This window comes from Chiroxiphia lanceolata, chromosome 10, assembly GCF_009829145.1.
Source record: "Chiroxiphia lanceolata isolate bChiLan1 chromosome 10, bChiLan1.pri, whole genome shotgun sequence".
Lineage (NCBI taxonomy): Eukaryota > Metazoa > Chordata > Aves > Passeriformes > Pipridae > Chiroxiphia > Chiroxiphia lanceolata.
Genome location: NC_045646.1, coordinates 4,850,392 through 4,867,337, shown reverse-complemented (window position 1 = coordinate 4,867,337; position 16,946 = coordinate 4,850,392). Strand labels below are relative to the sequence as shown.

General features: G+C 46.4%; 1 protein-coding gene across 2 annotated transcripts in view; it reads left to right on the top strand.

Moving 5' to 3' along the window:
- The window catches only part of PLD1 (phospholipase D1), a 62,415-nt gene that overhangs the window by 7,581 nt on the left and 37,888 nt on the right, over positions 1-16,946 (top strand). For both annotated transcript variants that reach the window (XM_032697690.1, XM_032697691.1), the window contains exons 2-6: positions 10,039-10,224; positions 10,555-10,682; positions 10,971-11,116; positions 11,957-12,065; positions 13,631-13,696. In XM_032697690.1, coding sequence (XP_032553581.1) covers positions 10,071-10,224; positions 10,555-10,682; positions 10,971-11,116; positions 11,957-12,065; positions 13,631-13,696 — 603 coding nt within the window. In that variant the 5' untranslated portion in view covers positions 10,039-10,070. The remainder of the gene's footprint in view (positions 1-10,038; positions 10,225-10,554; positions 10,683-10,970; positions 11,117-11,956; positions 12,066-13,630; positions 13,697-16,946) is intronic.

Sequence of the window (16,946 nt, the reverse complement as noted above, 5' to 3'; positions counted from 1 at the left end):
CACGTGTTGCTGCTGGCTCTTTGGGCACGGTGCCTGATTGTACAACAGGCATGTGGTGCTGGGTGTCCCAGCTCGATGGTGGGAGCTGCAGCCCCTGAGTGCTGCAGCTTTGGGGGTAGACTGGAGAATGAGAGTCAAAGGAGGATGGAGAGATCAGATTCTTGTGCAGTTTATTAGCCAGAACGCATCAAATGCCTTTAAAAAGCATTGCTAAAAAAAAATAAAAATCCATAGGGAGCTTCAGTTTGGAAAGGTGCTGAATCCAGGTTTGCAGGCAAGAGTACTGAGTGTGTTTTGGGGTGATGAGAGTGGCTGCATTGTGTTGTGGGGCTTTGCACCAGTGGTTCCAGCTTGTCCCTGGGTAGGGACAGTGTGTGACAGTGCTCTCAGGGTGGTGCAGGGTCCCATTTGAGGATGGGGAGGCAGTGGGGTGCTGGCTGAGGAGCTGAGAGGAGCTGGGACATACCCTTGCTGGGACGGCCAGAGGTACACGGTGTCCCCGAGGTGCTGCAAGCTCCTCTCACGCCATGAACCCAAGTTCATCTCCAGTGGTTTGCGTTTACCAAAGTACACCCCTGGCATTCTGTGTGCACAGTGAGCAAACAGCTTGGCAGTGGTTAATGTTCAGCCATGAAGCTAGGGTCGATTCCCACTGCCAGGAAGGGTCAGTGTGGGATGGCACCACACAGACACTGGCGTGGACCCAGCACTGTAAATATGCAGCAGACGCCAGTGCTGCATATGGGTCCCAGCCCTGCACCCTGTGCTTGGGGCTGCCTCTGAGAGGGACAAAAGCCTATCAGTAAGACCGTGGTGGTAGTCACCTTGCATCCTTGAAGCAATGGTGCCCTGGGAAATGAGCCTGTGCCTTGGACCCTGCAGTCGCGGGAGGGAGTTGGACTTGGCTGCTGCTCGCACGGGAACCACTCGAGTCCTGCACTGTGTGGGGGCTACACCAGTAGTGTACTACTTAGTAGTACTAACTAGAAGGGTTGCCTTCATGCTCCATCATGGCCTTGTGTTCATGTCAACTTTTTTTTTGAAAGAGTTCTGTTTAGACCAAAAAAAAACCCCAAAAGTAATCAAGGACAACAGAAAATGGCATTTTATTGAAGCAATAACTATAGTAAAAATACATGGTCTCAATCTGCCAATCTCCTTGTTTGCTGTGATACCCACAGAATTTTTTACTTCTTTGAGCAAGTGACAGAAAGGTCACAAAAGCCCCCATGTGCTTTCACATGGAAAAAGCAGGAGCAGAGAGAGAGTCACGTTCCACCTTAATGAGATCTGTTCAGTAAGCAGCAGGTTGCAGCAGGGGCAGGGATGGTGACATCCTGACACATACCTGCACTCTGTCATCATCTAGAGCTGATGCCAGGAGTGAGTGCCCGTGCGGGGCTGGGGAGCAATGGCTGAGATCCTGTTCCAGTCGCTGAGTCCCTTCCGAGCACAGGCTGCAGTGCTTTCCCTGGGATTAGCTTGGCTGGAAGGAGTTATGTGAAGCTCTATGTTTGCATTTATCAGCTGCCACGTAACCCTGCTGTGGGATGGAGGTGTTGGGCTGCCTTCCAGCGTGCCCTCTTGTCTCTGAGCCACCAGAATTCCTTGCGGAAATGTGGCTTGGCAGGTGCCGGTTGCTGGAGAAGACGTGGCACTGGGAGATACCAGAATAGCTTTGAGTGATGTACAGGACATCAGCCCTGTAGGCATCTATATGTTTAGGTCGTGAAAATATGTCCTATATTTATATGACGTGTCCAGCTGTATATAAGAGCGGCAGCAATGTGCACCATCCCAGGAGCGCTGCAGTGCTCCTTGTCATCCCTGATGATTGTGAAGATAGATGGCCACTCCAACAGTTCTGTGCATTACACTATCACTCTGGCAAGCTACTCGCTTTTAGGATTTTATATAAAGCTTTTGTAGTCTCTGCCTCTTGCCAAGCTCTGCATGACTGTCAGCACTCTGAAGTGCTGCATCCTTTGGCCTTGTTGCTGTTTGTGCTCTGCAGCAGATACTTTTCCCAGCCCCTCTTTTGTCTCAGCCCAGGACTCCCTTGGCCACTCCTGTCACATCTCCATTACATGGTTTGGGGATGCTGAGGTGGAGCTGATACCCAAGGTACTGTCACCTGATTCCCTTTGCCTGCCTGTAACTACAGTGCTAGTGGGTCTCTGGAGTAGGTAACCGGGTGCCAGAGGCTCTGAGCATCCCTGTTCTGGCTTCAAAGGTGTTATGCACAGTACTCCTGAGTTTAGGGGTGCAGGGTGTGTGCCATGACCACATCAGGCAGTGCAGGGCTCATGGTGATCCCTGGAGGACGCACAGCCCGAGATGCAAGCACTGTGCTTAAAACCTCTCGTCCTCGCCTGAGGAATCCAAAACATGGTGACGAATTAGTATGTAAAGGGCCAGCATTAATTACCAATAAATAGCTAATGATCGGCTTCCTGGGGAGGCTGCACTTCCCGTGGCACCCCAGGGAGTGGGGACTGTACTCCTGGGGTGCTGCTGGGCAGGGGAAGCAGGAGCCCTGTGCTGGGGGAGCAGGAGCCAGAGCAACCAGTGCATCAGCATGAGATCAGCAGCCACTGCTCACCCAAGGATGTTTATGTTTTCCCTTTGCTGTTTGGTAAAGCAAATAAAATGAGTCCTTGGGAGGCCCCTGACGCTTGGGCTGGGCCTGGGTGTGGGGAAAAACGCAACACAGGGGGGTTTACTGATGCAGCCATGGCTTGGTCACCACAGCACTGACTGGTGCCTTTTCTCATCATTTCCCTTGACCTGCCTGGTTTTTCTGTTCCCTTTTCTCTAGCAAGAGCACTGTGGGATGAATGCTGCAGAGACCTGTACAGAGGGATAAGGGGCTCTGCTCAGTATGAATAATGCAGCAGGGACTTCCAACGATTAACCTGTTATTTCCAGGAAATTCCAGCCTTGAAGCATGTCAACCCCGGTTGCAAACAGGCCATGTGGATTCCCATGACTTTGCTTTTCCTCTGGGCAGGCTGGTGGCTTGGCAGTGAGCCTCACATGGCAGGGACTGTGGAAATCAATAATGCAGAACCAGGGAACTGTGCTGCAGGAAGCACTAATTGGTTTCTGCTTTTAGAGGTATTACTATTAAATGTAGGCACTTTGTGGGAATGATTGTTTTGGAAACAGTGTTTTGAAATATTTTGGGTTTTTATCAGGATTGGGGTAAAGATAAGAAAATTAGGTCAGGATGATGTTTGAACATAGTGTTTATTGTTGATTTGGATTTGTATTTCAGTTCCCCAGCTCCAGGGTGGGAGCAATGCTTTGGTTCTTTTTCAAGGGTTGTTTTGTGTGTTTTAAAAAACAAACCCTAATCCTCTTGCACTGTCCTTGCAGTGTGAGCATCCAGAAGGGCAGATTTTCAGGAGGCGTCTGCGTGTGCCGTGCTGGCTGCTTGCTCCTCTGGCTGAATAGTTTCCATGTACTGAACTGAAGAACAAGGTTAAGGCATTGCTGAGCATTTTTCAACCCCTCTGTCTTTAATTTCATACTTAGGAAATGTAACATAGAAGCCCTGAGATTTTGATTAAGTAGTGGGGGAAAAATAAAATCAGTGCATGTTTCTCTTGCTTTGTCATGGATACTGGGTTTCTAGGTCTGAAAAAGCAGGACCCCCTTTGAAGGTGCTGACTGGGACCTGAGCCTGGGACATCTCTGGGTTTGGGTAGGGCTGACTCCCGCCCAGGGCTGTAGAAGGAAGATGTACCAGGGTATAAATCTGAGGTACTGACAACCCCAGTTTCTCCTGGGGGATGCAGATAACACCCCACCTTGTCAGCTGAGGGTATTTCTCCATGTAGGAGTGGTCCAAAGCTAATTTTAGGTTTCAAAGGGGATAAATTAGGAAATATTTACATGGAAAATGTTCATCACCACTAGACAGAGCAAATGGCTGTTGAGGGCATCATGCATGGGATTTCCTTGGCATCTCATTGGGGCTGCTGGTGCCTGTATGGCACCCAGGCTCCTGGCAGCAGCAGAAGGAGAGAGAGAATTCATGGCTCTATTCTTTGGGCTTTGTTTTGACTGTTGGGTTTTTTTCTTTTTAGTAACATCATCTCATTGCCCAGTTTTAGGCTGAGCCTGTCTGATTCTGTCCATGCAGCCCAGGAGGTTTGCGTGTGTCCCACCACCAGCACTGCTGCCTGCGGGACAAAACCAACTGTGGGAACAGAGGTCACTTGTCACAGCCCTTGCCAAAAGGTCACTGTACTGAGAGAGATGTCATGAGAACTGGAATGAGGGTAATTTTCAGGGATTAAAGTGTTTCTCACCATAAGGATGGGAGTTGATGTTGAGCATCAAACCCTGTGAGGCATCAGCAGGAAATGTCTGTTTTTCCTGGATGTACTTTCTCTTCCCTCCTCCCCTGTTTTTCAAATGAAGGCTTTCTGGGTTTCATAGCTCTTCGTGGTGCTCATCAGCACCAGAGCCTCATTAAGGAACAGGGCTTGTCTGAGCTTGTTGCAGATCTGCCACGAAGCAGAATAAACTTAGGCTGACCAAATTTTAGGTAATCTGTGCTATTACCAGCTGCATACATTTTCACATCAGGATGTGAATAACTTCAAAACACAGAACTGTTTGTGAATATTTACTAAAATGTGCATTTTCTGCCTTCCAGTTTCCATGCCTTTAAAGCTGTGCTTTTGTTGTCCTGTGCAACAAGTAGAAAAGCATTTTATTTAGCTGAGATTGTCCACATGATCCCTGAAGTAATAACTTGGGGTTAAAGCATAACCAAAATGGCAAATAGCAGAAGTAGATACCAAGCTTGCAAAGTTGCAGGATTGAGCTACAGGTTTGCAATGTATTCACAAGGGCTCAGGGAATAATGTAGTTAATTTTTACTTTAATAGTCACTGTCTTGGCTGATTCTTGGTGCAGTCACTAATTCCAGTGTATATATTTTAGTAGTTCAGAGGCTTGGGGCTCCTGTGCTGTGGGACAGCCTGGCGACGGGAGGCAGAGAGCTTAAGTGGTGCTTGAAAGAAGAAATAATTAATCTGAGAACTAGGCTGAACAAAGGCAGTGTCAGTAGTGCTTGTGGGGGTTTTTTTGCCTCTTTCAGTTTCTTACCATCTCCCTTCTTCCTTGTCTGTTAATTCTTTCCGAAGTTTTCCTTTACTGCTGACTTTATCAGTTGGTTTTTCCTTCTTGCCCAGGCAGATTTCAAGCTGGATAAAGCTGGAGCAGCACCTTCCCTCTGTTCAAATGAAGGTTGCTGTGCCAGCTCCTGGCTGCCCAGGCCAGCAGGTTTGGATTTGTGGTATCTGAGGGTCTCGAAAGGGAGCTGGTGCAACTGTTCCCTCTCCCCTGCCCCTGCCTCCTCCAGACCTGGGAGTCTGCAAACCCCTCCTCGGGCAATCCCGTGCCTTTGCCAGTAGACAGAGCTTTCTCCCTAGTCTCTGCTTTAAGCCAGAAATTAATCAGAAAGAGAGCAGATTTAAATTAGATGTTAGGAAGAAATTCTTCCCTGTGAAAGTGATGAGGCCCTGGCACAGGTTGCCCAGAGAAGCTGTTCCCTGGAAGTGTCCAAGGCCAGGTTGAACAGGGCTTGGAGCAACCTGGTCTAGTGGAAGGTGTCCCTGCCCATGGAACTGGATGGTCTTTAAGGTCCTTTCCAACCCAAACCCAGTAATTCTGTGATTCTAATTCAGAGCACTTCTCCCTCGTCCACCCTTGCTCACAGCAGCCTTCTGTAGGCTGCAGACTGTGTCACGTTTCTCTTCCGGCTCTCAGTACTGACACTGTTCTCACAGGTCAAATGCTTTAGATCTGACTCTTCTGTCTTCTGCACTGTATCTTCCTTTTTGGCATGCAGGGAGTATCCCTGTTTGTGCATCTTGGCACAGGTTTTGCCTTTGTTCGGATTGACGGTTCTTGATTCAGTCAAACCCTGGTCTTTCTCTTTGGTTTTGGTTGTTTGGGGTTTATTTTTCCTTAAACAAACGCTGCTTATTTTCTATCCCGAATGGCAACAGACGAATACTAAAATGCAGCACTTGTTTCTCATGAATTTATCTTATTATTTCCACTCTCCTGCTGCTTGAGTTTTCTCTGACCTGCACGTAATTGCAGCCTCCAAAGCTGACAGTATTAGCAGGTTTGTAATTACGTTCTCTGGTCCATCACTAGTGTGAGCAGTGAGTGGCACTGGAAAGACAGGGCCTTCTTGATGTAGCCTATCTGGTTTGTGGTTAAATCCTGGATATCCGTATGTGGTGCCTATTTGCACCCAGCCTGTTGCAGATTAACCCGGGAGCATTCCTCAGCTTGCCTGTGGGAATGCAGGCAGTGTCCACATGGAAACTCTGGTCAAGAGGTTAAATTGCTCTTACAGAGCAGAGTCGTATAAAGCAATTTGCAGAAGCTTTCAGAGGGATGTGTTATGTCCTGTCTTTCCAGCTGACCCCAGTGTTGTCCTCCCTGCCCAGGGCTGGGTTTGTCCTGTGCCCTCTGGCTCTGCAGCAGCTGATTGTGATGGGGAACTTGGCCTCTGCCCAAGTTCATGGGGCTGCTGGACATGTCACGCTTTCCCCTCTCAACCCCAAAATCTTGCTCTAATCTCTAGGGGGGAAATCTTGCTGCTGGGACTGACTCAGGTCCATCTGAGTTTGGACCCTGCATTATCCCAGGACTTGCCTGTGCCAGCTGTGAAAACAGCTTCAGCTTCAAAAAAAAAAAAAAAAAATTCTGAGTTATGCAGCCCTGCTGTGGTCCCTGGCAAATAATCACTGCATACACTGGTTAATTGTTTATCCATTAACTGGCTGCGTCAATTAATGTGACGAGGAGCCCAGCTGTACCTGGCACGGCAGGGAGGGGAGGAGGAGGAGGAGGGAGGATGTGCATCCTCTCCCTGTTGGCTCCTCTCTGTGTGCTCTTCCTCCAGCCCTCCTGATGTGGTATTTGTCTGCTTCTTTCCTTCAAGTGTAGTTGCTGGCATGGCATGTACAGAGTGTGTTTGGGCTTGTGTTCTCTTGGACTGTGGAAAACTTCTTTTGGAAAGGGCATTAAGTTTCCATGAAGCAAAAGCTTCTTCGACTAAGAAAAAAAACAAACTGTGTTTTGTTTCTAAACATGAATACAGACAGAAGAAATACAAAGCAAGATGCTGCTTTATTTCCATCTAGAAATGGTCAAAAAAACCTCTTTGCCTGAAATGCTGAGTGGGAAATAGGATTTTATTGTATCTGTCAGTGCAGAGTGGGGGTCTGGGCTCCCCTCTGCCACCCCCAGTGTTACTTGGGAGATATAACCTCTGTGGCCTCCCTTGGGAATGATATTTGTGTATGCCTGCTTTCTAGGGAGAAAATCAAGCATCCAAAGCCAGTCTATATCAGGTGGAATGACTTCAATGCTAGAGGAAAATGAAAATGTACCTTATGCTCTCTGAATAATTCAATTCCCCTGCAGTGTGTTGTTAGAATAGGAAAAGTGTAAAGCTTCCGACAGGGAGAACTGGCTTTCCATGGAATGGCAGTGAGGGAGGTGTGGGGCAGTGTGAGTGCCAGGTTCCTGCTGTGGGGAAGCTGTGTGGGCTGGGTAGGGAAGTGGGTAACAGCAGCTACAAACAAAATAAAATATTATGCTACTACTCTTAATAATAATAATAATAATTGTAATGAAAGAGAGAGAGAAAGGAATAACACCCGAGGGAAACAAGAGATGCACAATCCAATAATTGCTCACCACCTGCTGACAGATGCCCAGCCTGTTCCTCAATAGCAATCAGCCCTTTCCAGCCAACCCAGTTTATATACTGGGCATGATGTTCTGTGGAGTGGAATATCCCTTTGGACAGTTCAGGTCAGCTGTCCTGGCCTTTCTGACCTGCAGCTTCTTGTGCACCTCACCACTGGCAGAGCATGGGAAACTGGGAAGTCATGGCTTAGGGGAAGGAGGACTCAGCAACAACTAAAACATCAGTGTGTTATCAACCTTGTTCTCATCCTAAACCCAAAACACAGCACTGTACCAGCTAATGAGAAGAAAACTAACTCTGTCCCAGCCAAACCCAGGACACTGTCCCATGGTTCAGTGTATCAGGGGGGAAGGAGCTACCCAGGAGTGTACGTGTGTGGGTTTATGTTTGAATTATTCAGGTGCACCTCTTGAAGTGACCTGGAGGCCCAACAATCCCTCAGTCTGGTCCTAAAGCCTCTGTGCTGTGGTGGCATTCCCTGCCACTGGTGGAAGGTGACAGAGCCACCAAGGCCCTCAGAGCCCTTGCTCCCAAGATGAAGCTGTTGGTTCTGCATTTACTTTGGAATAAGAGAAGAGATTGACCCATTTTTTTTTCTTTATTCAAGTCTGCGTGCAAATGGATTTTTTTTTTTCTGAAGGCAGCTGCTTTTAACGTGTTTTTGGGCTTACGTGATATCAGCCTTCTGTAGTAATAAAATAATGTACTTGTTTCAAGATGAAACAATAATAAAGAATGTCCTTCAAAGCAGCTAAACACATGATTTATTAAAATGTTAAATTATTTCCAAGTTACGGCATACCCAGCTCTTGCTATGGAGCTCACTCAACAATAATGGCACAGTGTTCTTTGCAGAATTTGACATCAGAAATGTCACACTTCTTTTAAAAATCATTCTTTAACACAGTGTGAGAGCTTCCACCAGTATAAATGGGCATCCTTGTATTGACTGCTGTAAAATGTTGCCAGTTTGTCCTGTCTGTATTTTTTTAGTGAAGCTGTGGAGCTGTGACATTTATTGCAGAACAGGGCAAAGATTGAAGGGACTTATTTATCATGGAGATGCCCAAGAGCTGGAGCTTGGCTGCATGCAGGGACGAGCAGCCAGTTCCTCAGCCCCACAGTGAGTTGCAGAGCCTGGAAAAGGAGGAGGAAGAGGAGGGTTTGCAAATACACACAGGTGCCAAAGGCTTGTGCCAGTCCAAGTGGACATGCGTCACATATCGATTTATTTTTGTTTCCTTATTTTTTTTCTTCTTCCTTCCCCATTTTTGTCCTGACTCAGGCTCCTGGCATGGCTGGGTGGGAGTAAAGGTGGGAAGTGCTCTAGTCATCAGTGCCTAAACACCTCCAAGTGCCACCGCCTGAGCACCCCAAGCAGGCAGCAGCCTTCCCCCTGCCCATGTCCCCATCACTAAGGGGCTGTGGGCTGGTCCTGGACCCACCTGTGCTGTTGGAGGGGTGACACAAGGACGAGCTGGAGTGTCCACCTTGTTACTCCCAGGCCTTCTGTGGGCATCAGGATGCCTCCAACCCCGGTCTGCTTCCCAGAGAGGAACATTTACAGCTGTGACATCTGAGCCTGCTGAGAGGAGGGAGCCGTGGGAGAGCACAAGACATGCAGATGCCACAGGCAATTGTTTAAGGTGCAGAGAAATAGAGGAAATCTTAATAATGCCTGGAGTTTGTATCACTAGTTCAATCAAAGGAAGAACGTGTAACAAAAACACCTACTGATTTTCGGAGTGAGCTGTTCCTCCATGCAGCCTGACCTGGGAAACACAGAGCCCTGTGAATTAAGTCTGGGATTTGGCTGGGAATTGATATAGTTTGTGCTTTTTCTGGTGTATGGTCATTATTGCAGAGCTTGTTAAAATGATCAGGCAAGCTGATGCAGAAGCTTCCTTGCTTTCCTTTTGTAATCAATCCATGAAGGTAATCCTAAGCAACAATCAACCTCCTGCAGGTGTTTTTAGCTGGAAAATGAAATATTATTTATTTTGCTTTTAAAAATACAACTAGAGTTTACGAGTCCTGTGGTCACTGGCATGGAGGGAAATTTTCTCTTGCAGCCTGAAGCTGCCTGTATTTTTTCACTGCTCTGGGCAGTGGTTTCCTGTGGCTGCAGGGCTGGCTGTTTGCATCAGGTGCATAGGATGAGGGTAGTTGGGATGAATGTGGGTGAGGGGCTGAAGGGATGAGGGGGCCTTGTGCTGCCAGTGGTTTCCCTGAGCCCTGCTCTGTGTTGCAGAGGGGGTGATGACAGCCCTGCCCCTTTCTCTCCCCAGCACCCCGCGGCTCCAGAGCGTGGGCCCCGGAGATGTCACTGAGAGCCCAAAGCCATGCAGCCACATCGACGCTGAAGAAGATCGCTGCAGACATGAGCAACATCATCGAGAGCCTGGACACCAGGGAGCTCCACGTGGAGGGGGAGGAGGTCGACTCAGAGGTGCTAAATGACCCGAAAGGCACCGGTGAGTTGACACCCGCACCTTCTCACCCTATGTCATGCCTGGATTTAATAATCTGTTGACAGATGGGGTACACCTCAGGGGTTTTCCCCAAGCCCAGCCACTGACCCCAGTTTAGAACCAGGAGGCTCTTAAAACTTGAGCTTTTCAAGTCAAGCCCCTTCTGTGAAGCTTGTCTTCGAGCTCTCTTAAATAAAACCTGTCATATTTTAGTGGAATTAATGCTGCTGTGTAAATGCTCCTCTGTTAAAGCATTGCAGCTGTCTGCTGGCTTTCACGCCCTCGTGGATCATTACAAGGCTGTTGAGCTAACAGGGTTTGTGGTCCTTGCAGTGTGCATTCCTTTCTCTGCCATCTATCACACCCATGGGTTCAAGGAGCCGGGCACGCAGACGTACCTCACGGGATGTCCTGTCCGAGTGCGTGTGTTGGAAGTTGAACGCTTCACTTCCACTAAGAAGGTCAGAACCTCCAGAAATTTCGTTTCCTTTCATTAGAACTGTGTTACAGTGCTGCTCGTGGGTTGATTTTGCGCGTGCTTGTTCAGGGGCTGAGGAAGGAGGAATGCCTGTTCCTCAGGAAACACTTGAGAGAAGGTTACCTGTCTGTATAAAGTCTAATAAAGCAGAACAAGAAATCACGAGACAGAATGATCCTTAAGTAAAATTTAATAAAGGCTCTTCAGATGAACAGCTGCAGGAAAATTTCTTGTTTCAGAGCTTCATCCCTTGTAGTGATGTTCTCTGCAGGTACCAAGCCCCAATGTTTACACCATCGAGCTGAGCCATGGAGAGTTCACCTGGCAGGTGAAAAGGAAGTTCAAGCACTTCCAGGAGTTTCACAGGGAGCTGCTGAGATACAAAGCCTTCGTGCGCATCCCTATTCCTACCAGGAGGTGAGTGTGGATCCCTGAGGACATGGTGGGCTTTGGGAGGATGGGATCTTTTAGTAACGTATCTGTTCGATTTCGCTGGTCCCATTTGCTTTGCTGAGAGGGCAGAAGAATTCAGTCTTTATAAATACTTAGTAACTGTAATGAAAATATTTAATCTATATGTTTAGTAGCTATAATCTGAGTGATGGAAACATGTCTCTGCTGACACAGAAAACGTTGTCTCCGGGATCACCAGCTTTTGAGCTGAATTTGCCTTGAACTTGGGGATTGGTTATGCTAAAGCTAGTGGCAATTGCTGGTGTGCTGTGGCTTTCTGACAGCGTGGGCTGGATGTTGAAGATATGGGGGTCCCTGACATGGGTGGTCAGCCCTGCCCATGCTGATCTTGGTGCTCAGGGTGGCTAGGAACATAAAGGAAAAGAGAAAATAACTAGGAAGAGAAGTGCTCTAGGTCAGCAAGAGCCTCCTGATGTGGAGAAACATTGGAATATGATAATAAAGGTGAAATTATGAGTGGTTAAGTGCTGGAGGAACTTAATGCCCTAAAAATAGGGTGTAGGCTCTCTACTTGAGGGCAAAAAAAAAGGTGGCCCTCAAAAAATGAAATTGATATTTCTGTGCTGTGTTTTTGTGAGCCAGTTGGAGCACACTGGCTTCTTAAATGAATCCACACTGGCTTTTTTTTTGTTTTTTGCCGTCCTGCCCACCCATCTCAATTTTTAAGAGTTTGGGTAGGAAAAATAAAAGCATTGCAGATGGGGGGGTTACATATCGAGTCACACACACACACACACACTTGCAGCACTGAGACTTGATGCTGGGGTTTGTTTTTCCTTCCAGTCACACGGTGAGAAGACAATCCATCAAAAGGGGAGAACCGAGGCAGATGCCGAGTCTGCCGCACACCGCGGAGAGCACGGTGCGGGAGGAGCACTTCTCCAGCAGGAGGGTGAGTGCCCAGCTCAGCCTGGGGGCCAGGAGGGTGCTTTGGGAGGGCTTCTGAGGTGCAGAGGTGCCAGGCAGGTTACTTGCAAAGCCACACACTATCAAACCCTTTGTTTATTACCGCTAAAGTATTTTGTTTGACAAACTTACGCTTTGCCAAGCCCGGCTTTAATGCCACGTTCTCCCCTGTGCAGTGATGAGGATGCTTCTCTCAGGGTTCATATGGGCAGAGTTTTCCTCTGCAGTTGAGGAAAACCGGGATGCTGGCAGTGGTGGTTCCCCTCCTCCCACCTACTCTGATTTAAAGATAGGAGAGGCAGTTTGCAGAGTCAAGTTGCGTGATGGAGGCAGCCCCGAGGCCATCAAAATCTGAGAGATTTCAGTCCTGTCCCCCTCTGAAAGAGGAGCTGACAGTCGGGCTCTCTGTGCTGTCATGGGTAATTTTAGCTGAGGCACACGTGTTCTGTGTAACTTCATCAGATGTTAACAGATGGGCCCTTCCGTGGAGAGGGTGGATGTCTTCCTACCTCCTCACTGCAGCTTTGCTGTTTGCAAGGGAAAAAAAAAAAAAGTCTGTAAAAACCCATGTTTGTTCAGCCTGTGCTTATCATTCTCTTTCTGCGCTCCCTCCTTCCCTGGGCTTTCTGCCACTGGAGCTTCACATCCCAAAAGATTGTGTCTCGTGGTTGTGACGTGCAGATAACCCTCCCTGCTGTGCACGGCTCCACTGGTGCGCGGGAAGTTTCAGGAGAGAGATGCTGGTTTAAAAGAGGAAGAAAAATGTGTTCTAGATCCTTTTTTCTGAATTCACCTTGGTTTCCTTGTGGGAATCCCACCACTCTCGCCAGGGGGTTGTACACCCTTGCTGCCCAGCTGGGGAGCTCAGTGCTGTGATGTCAGTGCTGAGAAGGATAAAGGTCCTGATGGCATTTGTTTCTTTTTGGTTTGTATTGTGTCCTGTAGGACTCTGTCCAGTTTCCTATGCTGTGACAGTCTGATTTCTTCTTTGCCCATTTACCATGAGGATAGGAAGAGATTAATCCTCCCATAATGGTTTCTTCTCTTCTCCCCTCCTGGCTGGGGAGGACAGGCCCAATCACTGCCCTCTCCGTGCCTTTTGGGACAGGGCAGCATCATTGTGATGCTCCTCACCTCATGAACCTGATGTTTTGGTTAAACAGGCTCTCTCAGTTGCCTCTCAGACAGTGTTTTCTCACAAAGCTAATTCACGTGGGTCAGAAACAGTGGGGACTGATTTTGCATTTACAATTGTTCTGAAACTTGGGCTCAGTCAAGAAAGTTGACCTCCAAAGTGGCACTGCCAAGGAACAGGTTTGCTGGTGGAAAGAATAAACACAGATATGTGAACAGTAAACAATCTGTGACCAAACTGTTTATGGTACTGAGCCCTAATATCCCGTGACAACATAATAATGTATTTATTTATCCACTCACACTGAAAAGTGTGTCTGATTTCTTGGTTGCTTCCTAATGCTGGACAGTTGGATTGCAGGAATTTTCAAGAAAACCCTCCACATCTTATCTAAAGTGTCAATATTTTAATTGTAGAAACAGCTGGAGGACTACTTGTCAAATATCCTGAAAATGCCAATGTACAAGAACTACCATGGAACAGTAAGTAGAAATTAGTTTGCTTACCTCAAGAATATTCACTTTACAAATGCTGAATTCATTGGAAGAAGACATGCAGCTTATGGATGAAACATTTTACAGCTGTTTTCTGAGCATTTTGGCTTAGCTGATTTCTCCAACATGATGTAATATGATGAAAAACAAAGGAGGAGAGTGAATGACTCAGTCTTGGATGTTGCTGGTATAACACAGGGATAATCTCCTCAAGGAAGTCCAGTCCAGGCAGCTGGTTGTACATGTATAATGATTTCTGTTTAATTCTGCAGTGTTTAAGATGATAAGTTAAAGTTTTAAGTACTTAAACAATTGGAATCCAAACCACATTTGTAATTGCTCCTTCAGTTTGGGCTTTGTGTGTGGTCCTGGGTGCAGTTTTGTATCAGGTTTCTATTCTCTGCACTTTCACTGGACATCAGTGATGCTGAGTTTGTTTTTGTGATACCCCTTCACCTCCCCAGGTATTTTGGCAGTTCCAAAGGGACATGGTAGTTGGCTTATTTCCCTAAGTCAACCCTCTTTTTGAAATGAGGAGAGATGTCAAATCCAGCTTCAGGCCTATTTTAAGTAAAAATATTTCTTTTGAAATCCATCCTCGAATGTTTCTTCAGTGTTCCTCACCTGTCAGTTGCAGCTGTAACATCTCCCAGGGATGGTAATTTATTTCCCCTTTTTTGGCTGCATAATGACTGTATTATTCCATCTTTTGTATTATCAGCAAAACCTGATGCACACTCTGAGTAGCTGCCGAGCTTAGTGACATTTTTGAGCCAAAGGTGATAACTGGGAGCACTTGGTTTTCAAACAAGCCAGAAATATAGACTGAACTTAGGGTTTCTGTAGCAGCCAGTTCTTCCCTTCCACTTTTGTTGTTGTTGTTTGGTAGATATTCTTCTCTTTTGCAGGATATCAGTTGTGTAGAGATGTTGGGCAGCTCATAGATGGATGTAATGCCCAAAAACTGTTTGTACTCTGTTGCAGAGCTCAGTGTGTTAAGCACTGCTTGTTGTATGGGCCAAAGTGCTCATTGGGGTTGGCCAGAAACCTTCAGACTAGTTTGAGGCAACTGTATTCCTTAGAGTGCTTCTTTTGGGGACAGGCAGTGGAACTTGATTCCAATGCAGTCAAGAGCTGTATTAGTCTGCATGTGGAAAAGAGTCATCTTTTGTTCTTAAAGCAAGGTTGGGATAACTTGGCAATTTTGATCAGCAGCATATGCAGAGCGGGGGAGAGTTATTTTACAGTGTGGATCCATCTTGTCACTTTTAGGCAGGCGTTGCTTTTTTCAAATACTTCGGAGCGTTTCTGCTCCTGTGAGAATGTGGGTGATCCTTTGGCCAGGCTGCAGTGGGGGCCGGGTGAGGAGACGAGCGGTCCTGCCTTGCCCAGGCAGCTGTGGCGTGCTACTCTCCTGTGCTGAATCGCCCTTCTGTCCCCGGCCCCCGGCCCCAGATGTCACTTTGCACATAAATTCTCAGTTTATTGTTGGCTCCCACTGGATTTGGCTGCAGTGAAGCATTCAGTGAGGACTCTGCTGCTCACGGTGGCAGCGTGGGTCCTGCAGGCGATGCTGGAAGAAAGCACAGGGAGAAAAGTGCTTCCTTTAAAAAAAAAAAAAACCACCAAAACAACCCCCACCATTCTCTTACTCTATAGAGACTAAAGTGAAGATTTCTGGCACTTTTCCCAGAACTGTATTTGTCCTCCTGAGAACAAAGTGAGGGCTTTGCTCTTCCTGTGGTTGAGAAGTCTTTTGCCTGGATGCTGACAAATGCTGTAACTGTCTTAATCTTGGAGCACATTTTGACTCCTGTGTGTTCCTTTCAGCAAATCGATGCGCTGAGGTGTTTTTTTTTTAAAATTCTGAACTCTTTGTAAAGTGAGACATGGAGTTGCAAAGGCAAACTGTGTCCTACCCTAAGGGATTGTAGCCCTTAGTCCGTGTGAAGGGCTTGCTTGACTCAGTTTTATCTACAAGGATATGTTTTTTACATCTGAGCTGCACAATTTAATGAATTCACTTTTTTACTTCTTTTAATTTGCATTTGTGGTTAATTTGTTATTTCCCAGTGAGAACAAATAGCTTTATACACTGTCTGGAGGATGTGCCATGCACTGGGACAGTCAAACCTGCAAGTTGAAGCTTGTAGCGGTTTTGCAGACCTGGAATCCCCAGTGGATTGAGGATCAGGTCCACAGTGACCACATGGCATTGTAGAGCTTGTACATCCCCCAACTTTTTTTTTATATTTTTATTTTCTTTTTGTTATATGATTTATGACTAAATCTCATGCCTTCTCGTCCTTTCCAAAACATTTTTATAGTACCTCTGGGCTGAAGTGCTTCAAGACAATCACCATTAAAATGAATGTTGTGGAAATCTCAGTCTGTTAATTGTCCACACTCTTTTTCTGGAAAATGGAAATTGGAGGAATATAGCCCCAAAATGTTAGGCCTTGATTGAGTTCCACATAAAAATTTTATCAATTGGGCCTTTGCATTTTTTGTGTGAGCTCCCATACTTGCAAGATGCCTAAGCAAAATGAAAAATAAGATTTGATTGAACTGGAGTGTGTGTGTAATGTTTTGCATGAGCTTTAGTAAGTGAGAGTAAAAACCTCATTTGAAGTGAAAACAGTACAATGTAAGATCAGCTCAGATATGTGAGTGGCTACTGGTTTACCTCTGATACTGCACTTGGATCTGCAGACCTCTGCAAAGGTCCCTACCCAACCTTCTAGTATTTTTAGTTATTTACTTCTAAATAAATAGTTATTATTAGTTATTTAGGCTTTTAGTTATTTATTATATATTTAGTTATTTTTAGTTATATACAATAATTGAAATACAGCACATTTGAAATACAGTGATCAAGCGCTGGTTTGTAAAAAAACCCTTGAAATACAGCACATTCCAGTTTTCTTCTTAAATTTGGGTTTTGTATGAGCAATTTTTTTTGTGTAAGAAATTTTGCTGAACAATACTATTCTGAAGAGCGTGTAATTCCATTTTATTGTTGGCCATCAGTGCTAATCAAACCACTTTTTTAACCCACTAGATTAAGAACAAGAGTCGAAATGAAAACACAGTGTGGAGCTGCTGAATTCTTTCTGAAATGCAGATGCTCTATGAAATTTCTACTCACATAAATGGTGGATGCTCAGCATTGCTGGCAGAATGGGATGGTTTGAACCTGTGTCTCGTGCACCTTGCAGCTGGTTCTCCGCCTTCCATA